At 42.9% G+C, this 18,179-nt stretch overlaps 1 protein-coding gene across 1 annotated transcript in view; it reads left to right on the forward strand.

Moving 5' to 3' along the window:
* The window catches only part of Pop1 (POP1 homolog, ribonuclease P/MRP subunit), a 40,800-nt gene extending 23,341 nt beyond the window's left edge, over window positions 1-17,459 (forward strand). The window contains exons 12-16 of the mRNA XM_008831542.3: window positions 2,744-2,859; window positions 5,355-5,546; window positions 6,715-6,869; window positions 14,812-15,171; window positions 16,007-17,459. Of these exons, the coding sequence (XP_008829764.1) occupies window positions 2,744-2,859; window positions 5,355-5,546; window positions 6,715-6,869; window positions 14,812-15,171; window positions 16,007-16,646 (1,463 nt within the window). The 3' untranslated portion in view covers window positions 16,647-17,459. The remainder of the gene's footprint in view (window positions 1-2,743; window positions 2,860-5,354; window positions 5,547-6,714; window positions 6,870-14,811; window positions 15,172-16,006) is intronic.
* Window positions 17,460-18,179: the final 720 nt, after the last annotated feature.

Consider the following 18,179-nt stretch of genomic DNA (forward strand, 5'->3'; position numbering starts at 1 on the left):
GGTAGAAGTATATTTTGACCCCCCCCCCAGGCTGGGTCAATTAAAATATTAATCTTTGGAAGAAGCTTAATATCAAAATGATCTAAACCTAATTTCCTGTGCCAGTTGCAGTCGGTGTATGTGAAGTTCTTCTCTGCCTATTTTGACATAAACAACAACAAAATCAATTCAGTGCTACTTAAACCATAAGGAAGGGTTTACCTCCTTTGGATAACTAGCTTCTTATTTTCTTGTGCAAATTTCTTCTAGAAATTAGTTGACTTTTAAAAGCAAAGGTACCTGGGGCTGGAGAGATGGCTCAGTGGTTAAGAGCACTTGTTCTTAGAAAGGACCAGGATTAGGTTCCCAGCATCCACATGGCAGCTAATAACCATCTGTCACTCCAGTTCCAGGGGAACCAACACCCTACCCTCTTCTGGTCTCCACAGGCCTTGCACAAATTTGGTGTACTTACATACATGCCGGTGAAGCGCTCATACACATAAAATCAAAATAAATTTTTTAAAAAGGGAAGGTAGCTGAAGAACTTGAGTGATGATGTCTATTCTCAGATGCTTTGAAAAAGTTTACTTGATCATTTGCTTAAGTATGAGTTAAATAGTAATGTGTTTTTAGAAGTCTTCCATGTCATTAACAGCAGTTTTCTATGTAGGTAATTAGTTTTCTAGGTGAGATTTTAAAACACCAGTATGGTGCCAGAGGGGTAGCTTGGTGGTAGAGCTCTTGCCTAGTATCACACAGATCTGGGTTCAAGCCCTAGCACTGGAAAAAGGAAACAAAAAAACCTCAAGCCAAATCTGGACTGTTTGTCTATACTTTATTTGCTGTCCTTAGCAATTGCTGATGTGCTTCGATAGATTATTTGAGCTGATCCTTGTCTGTCAGAGAACATACTTTACATGAGACCTGGGAGTGGTACCAAACATGCCAAGTATGTGCTTTGTAACCATGTACCCAGGCTTTCCTTGAGTTCCATCCTTAGCCATAAATGAAAAACAGGAAGAAAGAAAATACTGAACTTACATTGTGTTGATAGATTCGTAGGCTGTTTTTTGAGACAGCGTCTCACTGTGTACCCTTGGCTAGCCTGGACCTAGCTATCTAAACCAGGCTGTTCTTGAACCCTCAGCTGCCTCCCTTGTTCTGGGATTAAAGGCATGGGCTACCATGCCCAACATAGGCTCATTTTAATCTTCCCCCTTGAGCATTCTCTGGCTGCATGACCTTGATTATTCCACCAAAGCATGAAAGAGTCCAGAGTGGCAGGTGGCTAGTCACCCCTTCCTTTGCCCAGAGCTTGTAAACACTCTTAAAGCAGCAGTTGACACGTGAGAGTACTCAGTCATGGTGTTTTGCTGCAGTTTCTCTGTTTCTGCTTTTGGGAAGAGAAAAACTAATAACCAGCTAGGAACCTTAGATTGGCCTGCACATTTCTGCACAGAGAGAATTTTGGAAGGCTGTGGCTTCCTTCCCTGTTAACCCTCTTTTACTTGTTACTAAGTGTTGCCTTTTCTAGTTGACACCGAGTTGGAAATGCGGTGCATAGCCTTTTCAGATTGGCTGAGTGCTGTGTTCCTGAAGTTTCTCCATGTCCTCTTGTGACTTGGCAGCTCATTCCTTTTTGGTGCTAAGTAGGAGTGCATCATCTAGAGTATATGAAGATGGGGTAGCACTTCCTGTGCTTTTGTTCCCTGGTAATTAGCTATTTCTCTCATCTGCAACTCAGTCTGAATAATATCTTAATTCTTTTCCTCGTGTGTGGTTGGCTCCATGGGAGAGCATTCTTGGTAGATAGACTAGGGCTTTGGGGAATAGAGGTTGTTGCTCCTACACAGGCAATGTGAACCTTCCCAGCACAGCACTGCTACTTAAGGTGCTGTTAGTTGGTATTTCATAAGGAAGAGCAGTTTATGGAAGGGATTGCTGCATATCTGCAGTTTTTTCGCAAATCTTTCACCAATTTAATTTTACACAACTTTGTTTTTCCCTCAAACCGGTCACACTGTTGCTTGGTCACTTCCAACTTATTTTTTCTCCAGCCAGCAGACCCATACAGGTATGTACTTTTGAGTGATGTTTCTGTGGTGCTGTTTTGGAACAAAAGCCAAAGTAATAGCCAAAAGGTAATCATGGATTATCTTTAAAAAAATTTTTAGTTTTTTCAGTCCAACAAAATTAGATTTGAAACAGACTTTTTTCCTTGTAGCAATTAAATGACTTCATATAGAAGTCTCATACCCGTGTAAGTTGCTTCTCACTGAAACTCCTCTGTCTTCAGTAGGGCACTTTCTAACATGGTGCAGCTTGTTCAAAGGGATAAAGCAATATCATCCACAAAAATATGATCACCTTAAAGGAACAGAGGAAAGTATTTGACAGACAGTAATAAATAGCTCAGTAAAAATTAGTTACCAGAGTCTTGAGATAAATGGCAGCTGAAGAAAATGGTCTCCAAGGATTTGATTATCCTAAATGTGGAGTTAGTTATGTAGAAGCAGCTCACTCATGTTGTAATTGTGTATCTGTGCTCAAAAGTACAGAGGAAAAACCTTCAACAGCCTTGGCTGTTTCATGGACTAGGAAACCAATTATAAGAATAACTTAGTTCTTGTCTTGTCAAGGCAGTTCTTCTGAGTAAATGCCTGTAAATGCTTTCTTGTCATTAAAGTTCTACTGCTAGTAGTAGAGTTTGATGTAACTGGTCTAAGAGTGTGGTTTGAAGGCTGTTTCTTTTCCTTCTTAGATAATGAGAAAGTTAGACAGCTGCTTCTGGAGGGTGTGCCTGTGGAGTGTACACGTAGCTTTATCTGGAACCAAGATATCTGTAAGAGTGTCACAGAGAATAAAATCTCGGATCAGGTAACTAATAATGACAGGACTACTGGTCAAACCGTGAATGACAGGGGCTACTCTTTGTTCTAGAGACCCCACAAAGTGCTGATATGTTTCACAGAGCCCTCTGACTTCCTTTGATTTTTTTTCCAACAACTTACTGATTCTTGTGATATATACTGTGATTTATGTGTGTGTGTGTGTGAATGAAGAATTTCTAGAAAAAGTGCAAAGACTTCCTGAAGTGGAATATCTCATGGTTTAAATATGTTTTTATTTTTTTTAAATTTATTTATTTTTTTGGTCTTTTTTGAGAAAGGGTCTCCCTGTAGTCCCAGCTATCCTGGAACTCACTATGTAGACCAGGCTGGCCTTGAATTCACAGAGATCTGCCTTCCTCTGCCTCCCGAGTGCTGGGATTAAAGGTGTGCGCCACCACGCCCGGCTGTTTTTATCTTTTTTATTGTTTTTTTCTCCTTAAATATTCTGCCTTTAAGTTCATAATGATGGTGTTCCTACCAGAGCTGGGCATCATATTAGATGCTGGGATAGATGATAGGGCATTGAAGAAGTCTTAAGGAATGACTAGAGACCTCAGGTTGGCTTCCTATATGAAGCAGCTGATATTTGAACTTATTCGCAGGTGGGAGTCAGAGTTAGCCAGACCTCTCGGGGTGGGATCAAGGCTGGGGAAAGGATTTCAGGAAGTAAGAACAGCCTGTACAGAGGCCCAGGCCTGAACCCAGATGATGTGTTCATACATCCCCAGGTAGGTCAGAAGCTGAGAGTCAATAGTGGGGCAAGAGAGGATGCTGAAGAGATATGTAATGGCTACAGCATGAAAGGCTTCAAGACATTTTAAAGATTTGAACCGAGTATATGGGCATCATTGAAGGTTTTAAGACTGGATTTCACTCTAGTGATCAAGTGGAGGGAAGGTCAAACTGAAGATGCACATGAGGGACAGGAGAACTAGGGAGAAGATGGGGTTGGATAGCTTTAAAAAAGACCCTTCCAATACTCTAGATAAGGGCTGGCGAAATGGTTTGGTGGGACAAGGTACATGTTGCTAAGCCCATTGATCAGAGTTCTATCCTTGGGACCCACACAGAGCAAGAGGAGCCAACTACTGAAACTCCACATGTGTGCCATGGCACATACATGTCCACTCACATACACACATACACAAAATAAATAAGTGTAAAAGAAAAAAAAATGTGTATAGGACATGGTGGCAATCTGCATTGTGGCAATGTGGCTGGAGTAAAGGGGGTTCAGTACATATTTCTGGAGGACTTGTGGTTGGCTAGTTCAGCTTTAGGATCTCGGCTAAAAGAGAGCCCGAGCCATGTTGACTTGTTCACTGCTGTATTCCTGGGTTCTAGAAAACTACCTTGTACCCAAGAGGTACTCAGTAAACATTTGCATGGATGAATGAATGAGCTGTGGGATTTGTGGAATCATTCATCTAGATGAGGAGTGCAGAAGAGAATGGTGGTGAGGAAGGTGGGGTACTTTAGAGTCTGTGCACTTCCTGGGAGCAGGTGGCTGGGAGACAGGCCTCAATTCCAGGTGGGAAGTTTGGGGCTGATGGGAAAAATACTGTGGGATGAGCGATCAATACATAAATGATAGTTAAAGCTCCAGCAAAGGTCAAAAGACCAGGGCTTGAAGGGGTGTTTGTGAGGCTGCAGTTAGAGCAAAGCGAGGATATAGGGTCTTATGTGGTGCTCAGCTGAGGAACCAGTACTGCCTATGTGTCTCGGAACTCAGCCCCTGTGCCTTTCCCCTCCTGGGTATCTCTGTACAGTTGGCAAAGTCTGAAAGGATGTTGTCCACTCTGTATGTTCCACTGACAAATGATTTATTGTATCTCTTCTAAATCATTAACGCCTGATCAGGAATGTTCTTGAGAGCCAGAGTGTTTTTCCCAATTGCTCATTTTTGAGAAGTTGCTATTAATTTTTGTACCTCTTTGACTTAATGACTTAATGACAACAAATCTTAATAAAAATACAAGGGATAGAGGATCAAAGTATGATTAGTTTTGATTTATGAGATTAGCAGATTGAGCATAAAGAATTTAACTTTGGGTCTTTTAGTATATACTCTAGCCCAGACTTAGCAAATTTAAAGTAATTTGGCTTTTTCTACCAAAGCCCTTGTACACTGAAAAAATCTTTATGGAAAGGGTACTTTTTTTATTATAGTGGCTCAGCTTTCTTCATTCAGAACCTTTTGTTTTCCTTTTTAAAAGTGCATTTAACACTGGGAGTGGTGGCGAATGCCTTTAATCCCAGCACTTGGGAGGCAGAGCAGGTGGATCTCTGTGAGTTCAAGGCCAGCCTGGTCTACACAGTGAGTTCCAGGACAGCTGGAGCTACAGGGGAGAGCCTGTCTCAAAAAGACCAAAAAAAAAAAAAAAGAACATTTAACTTTATACATTTGCTCATAGGGAGACTCAATAGGATCCCCTGGAAGACAGTAGCTCTTTGTATTGATTTTTTTTTCTTCCTCTTTAGGATTTAAACCGGATGAGAAGTGAACTGCTGGTGCCTGGATCACAGCTTGTTTTAGGGCCTCATGAATCCAAGATACCTATACTTTTGATTCAGCAGCCGGGAAAATTGACTGGCGAGGACCGCCTGGGCTGGGGAAGTGGCTGGGATGTCCTCCTCCCGAAGGGCTGGGGCATGGCTTTCTGGATTCCATTTGTAAGTTACCTTTGGATTCCAGCTAATATTAGTTAACAATACTTAAAATATATGCATGATAGAAGTAAATGCTAAAAGTTTTCTAGGCTTTATGTGCATTTTAGACTCTGAGTGGGATATTTCTGTCCTTTAGAGGTACGATATCTGATATAGAATACTTTATAAGGGTAGTCCCTGGAGTCAGTCTCATGAATAAAACCTGCTGAGGGCTGACAAGATGGTTCAGCAGGTAAAGGCATTTGCTGCCAAGTCTGGTGACCTAAGTTCAATTGCTAGAACCCATAGAAAGGTGAAAAAAATGAACCGACTCACAGAATCGTCCTCTAACCGCCACACAGATGCCACGGTGTTTACACACTCATGCACACACACATGCAGGCACACACACAATCTTTTGTGGTTTTTTTTTTTTCTTTTCTGTTTAAGTATTACTTTGCTATATATTATAAAAGTTGTGTTAGTATCAGACTTAAATTTATACAGGTAATTAATTTTCAGCAGTTATGCCTCATGCAAGAAACATTCAATTAATCATTTAGGAGTAGAAATATTTTATGTCATTCCACTTATATTTTAAGAATGTTTTTGTTTGTTTTTTGCAGTAGTAGGGATCAAATGGAAGGCCTTAGGCAGGTGAGACAAGCACTCTGTCACTGAGCTGTATCCCCAGACAATTAGGGATTGTTTCAGTCCTACAGAAAAGATAAGACACCCATATAGCAAATGGCTCTATACCTTTGGCCTGCCATTCTGCTTGAGAAATTAAACATAGATTCATTGGCAGTACCCCATGTCCCTCACACCAGTCTCACCTCCCCTCCTAACACAAGTCTCACCTTCCCCTCCATTCTGGTTTTGGTGTTTGTTACCACTGTGCAGATTCTTATTCTTTTATCAAATGCTCGTATGTCAGTAAAGTACATTTGATGTTTTTAACCTATATGCCTCACTTTATGCTTTTGCAACCTGATGCATTCACTTGGTATTGAGGTTTTTCTTTGTTGATTGATGAAGTTCCATTTCATTCATTTTTACTATTGTGTAGTGTATTATGTGTTATTACTTACAGGATTATCCCACAACATACTGATCCATTTTCCTTTTGACAGCACTTAGATTATTTCTCATTTCCCCTGTACAGACAATTAAGCAATTTCATATCTCTTAGATCTATCGAGGTGCAAGAGTTGGGGGCTTAAAAGAAACTGCAGTGCATTTTCAGTATAAAAGGTCACCTAACATCCCAGGCGATTTCCCAGACTGTCTTGCTGGGGTTCTGTTTGCTGATGAGCAAGCCAAGGATCTTCTTGAAAAGTACAGAAGGTAAGGAACTGCTCTCTGTGGTCTGGCTGTGTCACGGGATGAGAAGTGCCTACTCGTGCTTCCTAGTGATTTGGGGGCGGCTTCAGGAACCCTCTGTGCAATGTGGAGCCTTCATAGGCCTTTCCTTGCATTCTGTATTACCAAGAAATAGCTAAGAAGGTCCTACTGTAGTTGGGAGATTTTTATTTTGTCTGACCTTATAGGCCCACCTGGGTTACAGACTTTCTTTTGACTGGTTGTTGACTTCAGTAATGGACATTTGAGCTGCAGACATGAGTTTCAGACACTTGCTAATAGATTCTCACTCCCCTTGTCCCCATCTCCACTCCTGTGGAAATTGTACTGTTAAAAAATTGATTTTAGAAGTAGTACCTGTTTATTAAAATTTGACAAAACTATGAAAATAGGTAAAATACCTTATAAAGCGGTACAGTTCTGCCATCCAAAGAGATAAACGTTTTTATATTTTGGTGTCTGTTCTTCTAGACTTTTTTCCTTTTCTTTCGTTGGAGGTGAGCGTATAAAGAAGTCCATATGAATGTTAGTGTATTAATGACCTTTTTGGTGCTGTGATAAAACATCATGACCAAGGCAACTTATGAAAGGAAGGGTTTATTGGGCTAACAGTTCAAATGAGAGTCCATCATGGCAATGGGAGGCATGGCAGGAGGCATCTGGGGCAGAAAGCCGAGAGTTCAAATCCTCCAGCAGGCATAAAAAACAACGAAAGACTGGAAATGGGGTAAAGCTATCAATTCTTAGAGCCCACCGCATATGACATCCTTCATCAAGTATGTACCTCCTAATCCTTCCAAACAGTACCACCAACTAGGGGACATCCTCATTCAAACCACCACCAGTTAGGAACCTGTGTTCCCACTAGATTCTAGGCTCTGGAAACACAGAAACTCTCTGTCTCTTGTTTGTTGTTGTGCCGGTGGTGTCTAGCCACAAGTGGTGCACACTAGGCCTCACTAACTTTTGTTGTCTGGTGAATGAGTGAATAATTGAACGTTATAGTTCCTTCACTGTGAGCCCCATGAGGGCTAAGCTGGGTCTCCTGCCTGTTACCGCACACACAGGACAGCAGAGGTCTGCCTGGCTTTGTCTGTTGAGTGGCAGACAGATAAATGGCTGAGAGGGTGCATTGTGACCCTGTGACCTGGTCCTGGACTGTTGGCTTCTCAGTGCTTTGCTGTATGTCCTTGTGCCTCCTGTGCTATGTAGCTGAGGTTGTCTAATTGAGAATATTTCTCATCATTTAGACTTTTATGTATGCTTTTCATAGGTACAAATTTTTCTAAATAAAAATATATCTTGAAGGCCGGGCGTGGTGGCTCATGCCTGTAGTCCCAGCACTCAAAGGCAGGCGGATCTCTGCGAGTTCAAGGCCAGCCTGGTCTACATAGTGAGTTCCAGGACAGCTGGGGTTACAGAGAGACCCTGTCTCAAAAAGACACACACACACAAAAAATAAATAAAATAAAATAAAAAGTATATATATCTTGAAATCTGCCTTTTTTATTTAATGATATATTGTGTTGAATAGTTTTTCCACATCAATAAACAGAATTTTTAAACCAAATATTGGCAGACTTTTTGGGTAGAAGGCCGAATGATAAACAGTTTTGACTTTGAGAACTTTGGTCTCCATAATAACTACTCAGCTTTGCCACCGCGGCATAAAAGCAGTCACAGATGACATAGAAACAAAAGTAAGCATGGCTAAGTTCCAACCGCAGCTGACATGTGGACACTCACATTTGAAATTCATCTAATTTTTATGTGCCATGAAATATGATTCTTTTGCTTTTTCAACCATTTTTAGCTCATGGATCATATAAAAATAGATAGCAGGCCAGATTTACCCATGAGTCCCAGCTCACCAGCTCATACACAAAATAGAACTTTGAGTGATTCCCTGAGGTTGTGGTGTGAATATACTGTATTTTATCAGTGGTCTTTAGGCTATTTCTGGTTTCTTGCCCTGTGCCCTGGGGACATCCTTCTAGGTGCATCATTTGCCTGACTCATTCATTCCTTCACTCAATACACACTTATTTAAAAGCCTACTGTTAAGTCCAACACCATTCCAGGCACTGTGGCTTCAGCATGCACAGGGTAGACAGCTATCTCTGGCTTTATGGAACCTTTATCCTTGTTCTTTTTTTTTTTAAAGCCTGTGTGTGTGTGTGTGTGTGTGTGTGTGTGTGTGTGTGTGTGTTAGCCCCAGTTGGCCTGGAACTTATTATTTAGACCAGGCTGGCCTTTCTGCCTCTGCCTCCGTCTCCCAAGTGCTGGGATTAAAGGTGTGCGCCACCATGCCCAACTTAACTTTTATTTTTTGACATTTCATACATCTATACAATGCATTGTGATCATATTCATCCCCCATTGCTCTCTCTTATTCCCCCTCCCACTCCCACTGACCCCCTTCTTCCAAGCTAGTCTTCTCCTCCTTTTATGTCTTTTTGGTGTGACTCACTGAGTTTAATTAAGGTTGCTTGTTTGAACATGGGTAGGGGGCTGTTTATTGGAGCACAGTCAACTTACCAGTAGCTCTACCACTGAAGAAAATGACTCCCCCTTCCCTGGGAACCATTACCTGCATAGCTCTTCAGAGAGGGGCAGGGCCTTTGAGCTCTTCCCACATTCATACTGGAATTTTGGCTGGCTTATCTAGTGCAGGTAGCCACAGCCTCTGTGTGTTCATGAGTGCCATACCCATGTCATATCCAAAAGACATTTCATCACATTCCTCTCCATCCTCCAGCTCTTATAATCTTCCTGCCCTCTTTTCTTTGATGTTCCCTGGGCCTTGGAGGAGGGTAATAGAGATGTTCTGTTATGTCTAAGCACTCAACAGTCACTTAGTCTCAGCACTTTGACCAGTTATGACTGTGTTAACTACTACCCACTGCAAAAAGAAGCTTCTCTGCCAAGGCTGAGAGCAATAGTAGTCTGTAACCATAAACATACATATTGAGCAGTTTGGACTGCAGGTCTGTGTAACTGAATATCAGTAGTAGATCTTCTTCCCTCCCCGATCCCTGGACCTGTGGCCTTCCCAGCCGTAGGCTTTTAACCAGGTATATAGTACCTGGCGTGTATTCTGTCCTATGGAGCAGGTCTTAAATCCAGTCAGAAAACAGTTACGCCTCTATGGCAACCACTGGGCATATCTGGCCAGGTAGATTGGCATTGTAGTTTTCAGGGTGCACAACTGGGTAAGACTGTTTGGCTTTCCTCCCCCAGCAGCCTGCATATCACCTTCGGCACCTTGAGTGCTAGCCGGCAGGGAAGAGCCTCCAGCTCAGCTCCAGCTTCATTCCTCTGGGTCTGACAACCAGAGTTGTGTCTTCAGCTGCAGTCTTACCACCTAGTGCTGTCGCCAAGGTGCCTTTATTCTTTTTTTAAGATTTTATTTTTTATTTTATGTATACGAGTGTTTTGCCTTCATGTGTGTAATTGCATCATGTACATACCTGTGGAGGGCAGAAGAAGCCACGAGATCCCCTAGAACTAGAGTTACAGTTATGAGCCCCCATGCGGGTGCTGGGAACCAAACCTGGGTCCTCTGCAAGAGCAGCCAGTGTTAACTGCTGAGCCATTTCTCTAGGCCTGTTTTTTTGTTGTTGTTGTTTTTTTATGTGTATGCATGTGTATTTGTGTGAGTGAATGCTATATGTGTGTATATTGATGGAGTGCAGAAGAGGGTGTCTGATCCCCTGGAGCTAGAATTACAGGCAGCTGTGAGCCACCTGACAGGGGTGCTGGGAACTGAACTCAGGTCCTCTGGAAGAGCAGCAAGTGCTTTTAACCACTGAACCATTCTCTCCAGCCCCAGTTCTTGATGGAAGCACATTGCTAGGCTGGTGAGGGATCCAAAAGCAGGGAGGAAGGCTAAAATACAAGGGTTGAACTCCTGATGAATAGGGAAGAGGTACTAGGTTCCAGTGCTTGGTGGAGGGGCAACATCTGACAGTTTTGGATTCAGTTTTTCTATTAACAGGACCCTGCAGTCTGAACACAGACTAGGCAGATGCAGTGGTAGTGGGGAGATTGGTGGATTCTGGATTGTTAGTGCCATCCATCTCAGTGAACAAAGAGGTGAGGTTACCTGTTAATACAAGAACTGGAGAGGGGCTGTCAGAGATGTGAAGAGAGGAGTTGCAAACAGTTTTCTAGGAGAGTGGAAGATTGAATTGACTGAAGAAATAGAAGAGATCTGTAAGAAGTATCAGAGAGCATCCAGTTGAGTTTTGTGTTTCTAAAGGAAGAGCATTCAGAAATACTGCATATTCCTGAGTCAGCTGTGTTCTGCCAATCAGGTGCCAACATGGGGCCATAGAAGAGTTGCTGTAATGAGGATGGGCTTTTCTAGGTGCAGGGAGAGGAGGACATGTGTAGGTGAAGGACTGTCACGTGCACCATTGACTCTTAAGTTCATAGAGAGGAGTAAGGGAGTAGAGGAGAGCAGTGAGGAAATAGTGTAGATGATTAGAAGGTTCCCATCATTGATGGATTGAGGGGGTGAGGGGGTTGTAAATTAGGAGGCATTGATTACTCTTGCTATCGTAAGGTAGTGCAGGTAGTGTTAGCAATGACCAAACCTAAGGTGCATGGAAGCGTGAGGGTGCTTGAGGTGGGTGTAGCAGAAGCTAAGGTACTGTAGCCAAGGTCTGTGGTGGATGATGAAGGAGATGCAGAGGCTGCTGGAAACAGTGTCTCGAGGTGGAGGGAAGGCTGTGCAGCAGGTGAAAGGGGGCATGAGGGAAGCTGATAGAGGACCTGACAACAGAGTGCAAGCTGGTGGCTTGTGGTTCAGGACAATGGGTCTAGGTGTCAAGGGAGGAGAAAGGTGGCCTGGCCTTATCTGGAGGCCACCCACCCGCCCCTGGCATGGATGGTGAGAGAGAAGCTGCTGATCCCGAGGAGGGGCTGTAGGAGCAAGCACAGACCTTGCCTAAATCCCTTTCCTGAGTTCCTTTGGAGCACTTGTCCTGCCCAGTTGTCTGTACTGAGTGAGGGAATTCCTCACACTTTCACCAACATGGATTGTCTTTTAATATTATAAACTGGTAGGTGAAAAGTGGAATCTTACCATTTCAACTTACTAACTAGTGAGGTTGGATTCTTTCAATGTGCTTTTCACCATTTTGTGTCTTTTTAAATTTGTCCATTTATTAATTTTCTTCTTTTTTCTCCTTTTTTTTTTTGGTCTTTGCCTCCGCCTCCTGTGTGCAGTGATTAAAGGCATGTGCCACCACACCCGTTTTTGCTCAGTTCTTGCTCTAGTAGTTGAGTGTGGTATTTTTGATCGGAGCCTGGCGTTTCAGAGACTGGGGACTTCCTTCATGTGGTTTTTGCCATTTCCCCAAGGCCTCAGGTTTTTGTATACAACTGGGGGTATGAGTTGGAGGGATGGCATGTGGAGGAATTCAGATCAAGCCTAGAAGGGGTCAGTATGTCACTTGCACTTGTATTCTGGTGACCCTTTTGGCCCACAAGGAAGGTTAGGGTGTGCAGCCCTAACCTTCCTTATGCTCAGGAAGAAGAGAAGTTAAATATATAAATCACTTGGAGCAGCACAGTCATTGTTTAGTAATCCATTAGTTATTGCCGTTCTTCCAGCTTTTCTTAATTATGTCAGCTTCAAGTTGAAGAGTGCTTTGTTGAAGAGTGCTTTAAAACAGTAGGCTGTTTCTGACCTAGACCTTAACTGCTACCATACTGTCATATACTGAGAGCAGAGAGAATGGATCAAACGTGAACTCCCTCTACCCCATCACCAGTGTATCTAAATAGCTGGTGTCAATCTAAATAGGAAGTTTTAGGAAAATGCTTATAGTTACTTTTTAATGGAATAAAGTTATCTTTTTTATTTTTAATGGGATGAAGTTGTGTGTGTGTGTGTGTGTGTGTGTGTGTGTGTGTGTACATGCGTGTGGTGCTGAGGATTGAACCCAAGTTGTTGTGCATGCTACATGAGAGCTCTACTACTGAGCTACACCTCAAGCCAAAGAGATTTTTTTCTCCTAAGTCCTAAGCAGAATTGGCACCTTCTTCCTTGGGATCCTGCGTTCTTACTGCTTTGCTCAGCTCCAACGAGGAACTGCTTCTGCTGCTCTAGAGTATCTTTTCTTTCAATTGTAGGAAATCATCAGTTGTCATTTCAAACATGACTTTTTATTTTGTTTATACTATATGGATCTATAAAACTGAGGTATGAAGAATATTGTGTTCCACTGCACCAAATTGTAGCATCACAAACACTGTGACTAAGGTGAGTTTTCCATTTAAGGGAGCAAGCTGGAGATTTGAATTTGAATTTGAATTTAAAAGGGTCTCCTGGCAGGGCAGGTAATCTGGGGGTGTATTTTGGTACACCCAAATACTGCATCTCTTTGGAGGGTAGAGTACACACTGGGCTCCACCTGAGAGCAGTAAAGCGGAGGCTCTAGGCTTGGAAATTGATTAGGGTTTGTTTCCATGTGAGACCCTAGGATACTGCTCACAGTAGGAAGTAAATGGGCAGGTGTGCGTGCGGCTGACTATCATTCAGCCCGAGAACACAGTCCATGAATTCTCCAGACTAGAATGACCTTGCTTTTCTGGCTCATTTATGCGTTGCTGGAAAGGTCAGTGGGTATCACTCCAGTGGCAGGCAGTTTGGAAGTATCTGGCAACGCTGAAAATTGCTGATATTCTTTGCTCTCACCACCAGGCACTTATCCTATGGATGTGTTTGGGCTTCAAGATCATTCACTACAGTATTGTAGAAGCGAAAACTTGAAAATAACCAAATTGCCTTTTTAAAAATTTTTTTATTTTTTTTAAAATTTATTTAATAACCACATACTTAGAAGAAGCATTTCATTACAACAGCATTGACATATTCAATAACAATTTTCTGAGCTAAGACAAATTGTCTTTTAATGGAGGACTGTCTATTGATCGGGGAGCATTTTTATGGTGGAATAAGATTATTTACAGCATTTTACAAAAAATGAGGGAGGTTGATGTATTATTAAGTGAAAAGAGTGGGGGTGCTGGAGAGATGGCTCAGTGGTTAAGAGCACTGGCTGCTCTTGTAAAGGACCTGGATTTCTTTCCCTGTACCCATATGACAGCTAACAACTGTTCTTAACTCCAGTTCCAGGGAATCTGATGTCCTCTTTTGGCCTCTGTGGGCATTGCACAACACAGGTGCATTTACATACATGCAGGCACAACCCTCATACACATAAAATAAAGTGAAGCAGTGGGGCTGGAGAGATGGCTCAGCGGTTAAGAACACTGGTTGTTCTTGCAGAAGACCCGGGTTCGAGTCCCAGCACCCACATGGCAGCTAAGAAGTGTCCGTAACTTCAGTTCCAGGGGATCCGACAGCCTCTTCTGACCTACTCGGGCATTGCATGACATGGGTGCACTTACCTACATGCAGGCAATACACGCATACACATAAAATAAAAATAATTTTAAAAAAAGTAAAGCAAATGTACTGTATCTAGGAAGCTACTGTTTGTGTAACAATGAGTGAAAAGAAAGAATGTGTACACAGGTACTTGTGTGGGCATAAGCTGTCTCTGGAAGGATATACTGTGGAGGGTGGCAGGGACACAAGGTCAGGAATGAGAGCAGTCTCACTGTAACCTTGACCTTAGAGCCATATAAATCCGCAGGGACAGCATTGCCCAACTGCAGGGGCACCACACACTTCCTGTTCTCAGGAATGGTACTGCGAGCCGTTGTAAATGGTAAAGCGGCCACACGGGGCTACTTTGTGGGTATATTATCTGTTAAAAGACCAAAGAAAAGTAGAGATGGTTATTCTTTTTTGTTCATTCCTCGGAAAGCCTTTTTTGCGAGTCTGTTGGTTGATGTCTTAATTCTCCACTCTTCTGATTGTTTAAATTGATTCTTTTTGATTTTTCATTAGACGCCCTCCTGCCAAAAGGCCCAATTACGTTAAGCTTGGCACGCTGGCACCCTTCCGCTGTCCTTGGGAGCAGCTGACTCAGGACTGGGAGTCCAGGGTTCAGACTCCAGAGGCATCTCCTATAGCTTCCACTCCCGGTGGTGAGAAGAGTGACCTAAGAAGACACAAGGTGCCTTGTGCTCCTGTGCCTGGGAAGATCCATCATTCATCTACTGAGGCAGGTATATCTGAAAACCAGCTCACAGAGCCAGAAGCCATGGACACAGGGTGTCAAGACCAGGCAGGGACAGAGAAGGTCCTGGAACAGGTTGCTACCGAGAACCACGTTGCTGCCACTAGTAGCCAACTCTGTGTTCTTAGGTAAGTGAAGGCAGTTTCCAGATCCATTTTGCATTGTTTTATATTGGACAGCTACAGGATGTGAAAGTTACCATCTGTGTCAAACCTAGTGGATGGCTTTCTGAAAAGGAGAGCTGTTTTCTTTGATGTTTCATGGAAGGCCCAGGCAACAGCTTAATATTTGAGGCATGATACCAGCTAATGAAATGAAAATACTGTCCTAAACCAAGGCAGTTTTTCCCTATGGCCCATTTTATTTAGCCTTTGCTCACAAAAAAGTATGTGACCCTGACATGAAGAACTTTGGTACATGGAGCGAGCTGTCTGTGCTTTCCATCAGTGAATCAGAGCTCTTCAGTTCTTAGGAGTTCCTGGATCTGGTGGGCCAGCAGCCGTTGAGTGTAGTGTGGCCTGTGGCAGCTCCTGTGCATTGAGCTCTGCCCTCCTGCCAGCTCAGCTCTGCTCGAAGTACTCTAAAGTGTGCTCTCATTTTTAAAAATGCTCCTTTTTCTTGCCTGGTTTATCTTAATTTCACATCCTTCTTTTTTCACAAAATTCTCACCTTGATTATAATCCTAAAGTCTATCTTACTTTTCCATCAATCTTATTACTTCTCTGCCCTCAGTTTCTTAAACCCTTAGTCTTTTGGTTTTGGAATGGCAAGCACATGAAAAGAAAAATATTGGTACTAAAATATAGTGTTTTAGATTTTTTAAAAATTAGAATTTTGATACTTTCCCACATACTGTATAAAAATATGAAATTAACTGTAGCAATAGCAGATTTTTCTTTTTTTTTTTTCAGATTTTTCTAATTGCATATTTTTCCTCAAATGTGTGTCTCTTACTTCATTTAGGAATAGAAAATTACTGAAGCAACTGTCTGCCTGGTGTGGGCCCAGTTCTGGGGATAGGCGGGCTCCTTGCAGAGACCAGCAAGAACTGACCACAGAGGCCTGCTTGTCTATCCTGACCCCCTTCCCCAGGGCCCTGGTGTGGGTCAGTCTGTCTCTGCTCAGGAAGGGCAGCCCCGAGCCACACACCATGATATGTGTCCCATCCAAGGAGGACTTGTTCCGGCTCAGTCAGGATCACCATTACCATGGGCCCCAGGAATCCAGACACAGTGACCCATTTAAGAGCCTGATTCTGAAAGAGAAAGAAAAGAAGAAAATGGAGAAGAGACAGAACCGAGACACTGCTTCCATGGGCCTGGCAGTGGGGGAGCTGACCACTGGTCAGGAAGCTCTGACTCGGGGGCTATGGTCAGGCCCCCTCCCTGGAATGACTTCACACTGCTCCAGAGTCCTCCTGGGCTTCATCACACAGGGAGATTTTTCCATGGCTGTTGGCTGTGGAGAAGCCCTGGGGTTTGTTAGTGTGACAGGCTTGCTGGACATGCTGTACAGTCAGCCAGCAGCCACAAGGGGCTTGGTACTGTTGCGGCCTCCTGCCTCCCTGCAGTATCGGTTTGCAAGAATTACCATTGAGGTGTGAATGCAGGTGCACAGTCTAGTTGGATCATAGCTATGTTTGCCAAGTTCCACAGTTAGAGAGTCCTGGCTCTCCCTGCCTTCTGTTTTAAAATATAGTGTGAAATGACTTGGAAAGAAGAATTAAAATGATGTAATTATGCAGGTGATGAACTGTTTACTTCATTCCAGTAACCTGGTTGTTGTCCATTTCTCTTGTCCTGGTACTGTGTCTAAATTGTGTAATCCTTATAGTTAGAGCTTTATATTGTATTCTCTTGGCCTGTGTAACTATTGCTGAACAGTATTATAAACTATATATCTTACTGTCCCTTTTTTGTTGTTCTTAGGAACAAAGAACTATGAGGGCTCCTTGAAAAATTTTACAGTTGTATGATAAGCAACAATAACTGTTGAATGATTTGTTACTAAAGAGGGGGGTTGGGGTGTAGCTCAGTGGTAGAGAGCTTGCCTAGCATGTATGAGGCCCTGGGTTTGAGACTGACATGGGTGTGTGTGTGTGTGTGTGTGAGAGAGAGAGAGAGAGGCGGAAGAGAGGCTGACTATAAATACCTAGCTTCTGCACATAAAACACAGGCTGCCTGGATTGCTGGATTTTGTACTAGAGTCAACATGGTGAACCTTGTAGCATAAAGAAATCACAGTTTGCTGATGTCTGTTTTCTGGCAAACTCAGTGTATGACAGTGCATTAGGAGTCTATGGCTAGGATCCCTTGACCATTTGGTTGTAGGCCAACATGTGGTCCTAGGAGTTACTTAGTTTTCTTAAGTTAAATAAAACTACTTTTTTGTTTCTGTAGATAATTTCTGAAAGTCATAAAGGGTCATTTCTTAAAATATGTGCTATGAAATATGTTACCTTAAAAAAAATCCAAGTCGGGTGTGGTGGTGTACGCTTTTAATCCCAGCACTGAGAGGCAGAGGCAGGCGGATCTCTGTGAATTTAAGGCCAGCCTGGTCTACATGGTGAGTTCCAGGACAACTGGGGCTACAGGGAGACCCTGTCTCAAAAAGACAAAAAAACAATCCGAGGTCAGGTTGATTTTTTTGTTTGTTTGTTTGTTTAACCTAAAGTTAAGCCATGATGGGTTAAGAAACCGTTGGTTAAGTAAAAATAAACATTGTTTATTACTACTACTACTACTACTACTACTACTACTGCTACTACTACTACTACTACAGGACTTCTGGAAGCTTCCATGTGGTAGTGTGCATTGGGAATCTCCAGAAAGTAGATAAAGAGGGCATATGTGGTTTTCTATCTTTTCGATCTTAACACTCCTTTTATAAGGAACACTGTAGGCTTAGTGTTAGGAGCATGCTTGGGACAGTGTGGCTGTACTGCATAACAGTTACCTCTTTGGGGTGACGGTGAAAACATCAGTGCGGTTGCATAGTTCACTTGATGTCTTTGAGTAGGACAGGAAAAGAATCCCCATGCTGCTCCTCAGGAAGTGTGTACTCACAATGCTCTTTCTCGCCTGAAAGGGCTTTGTGGCAGTAGGTTAGGAAAGACGCAGTGGACCTTCTGTTGGCC

Source organism: Nannospalax galili, unplaced genomic scaffold, assembly GCF_000622305.1.
Source record: "Nannospalax galili isolate Female #2095 unplaced genomic scaffold, S.galili_v1.0 scaffold334, whole genome shotgun sequence".
Lineage (NCBI taxonomy): Eukaryota > Metazoa > Chordata > Mammalia > Rodentia > Spalacidae > Nannospalax > Nannospalax galili.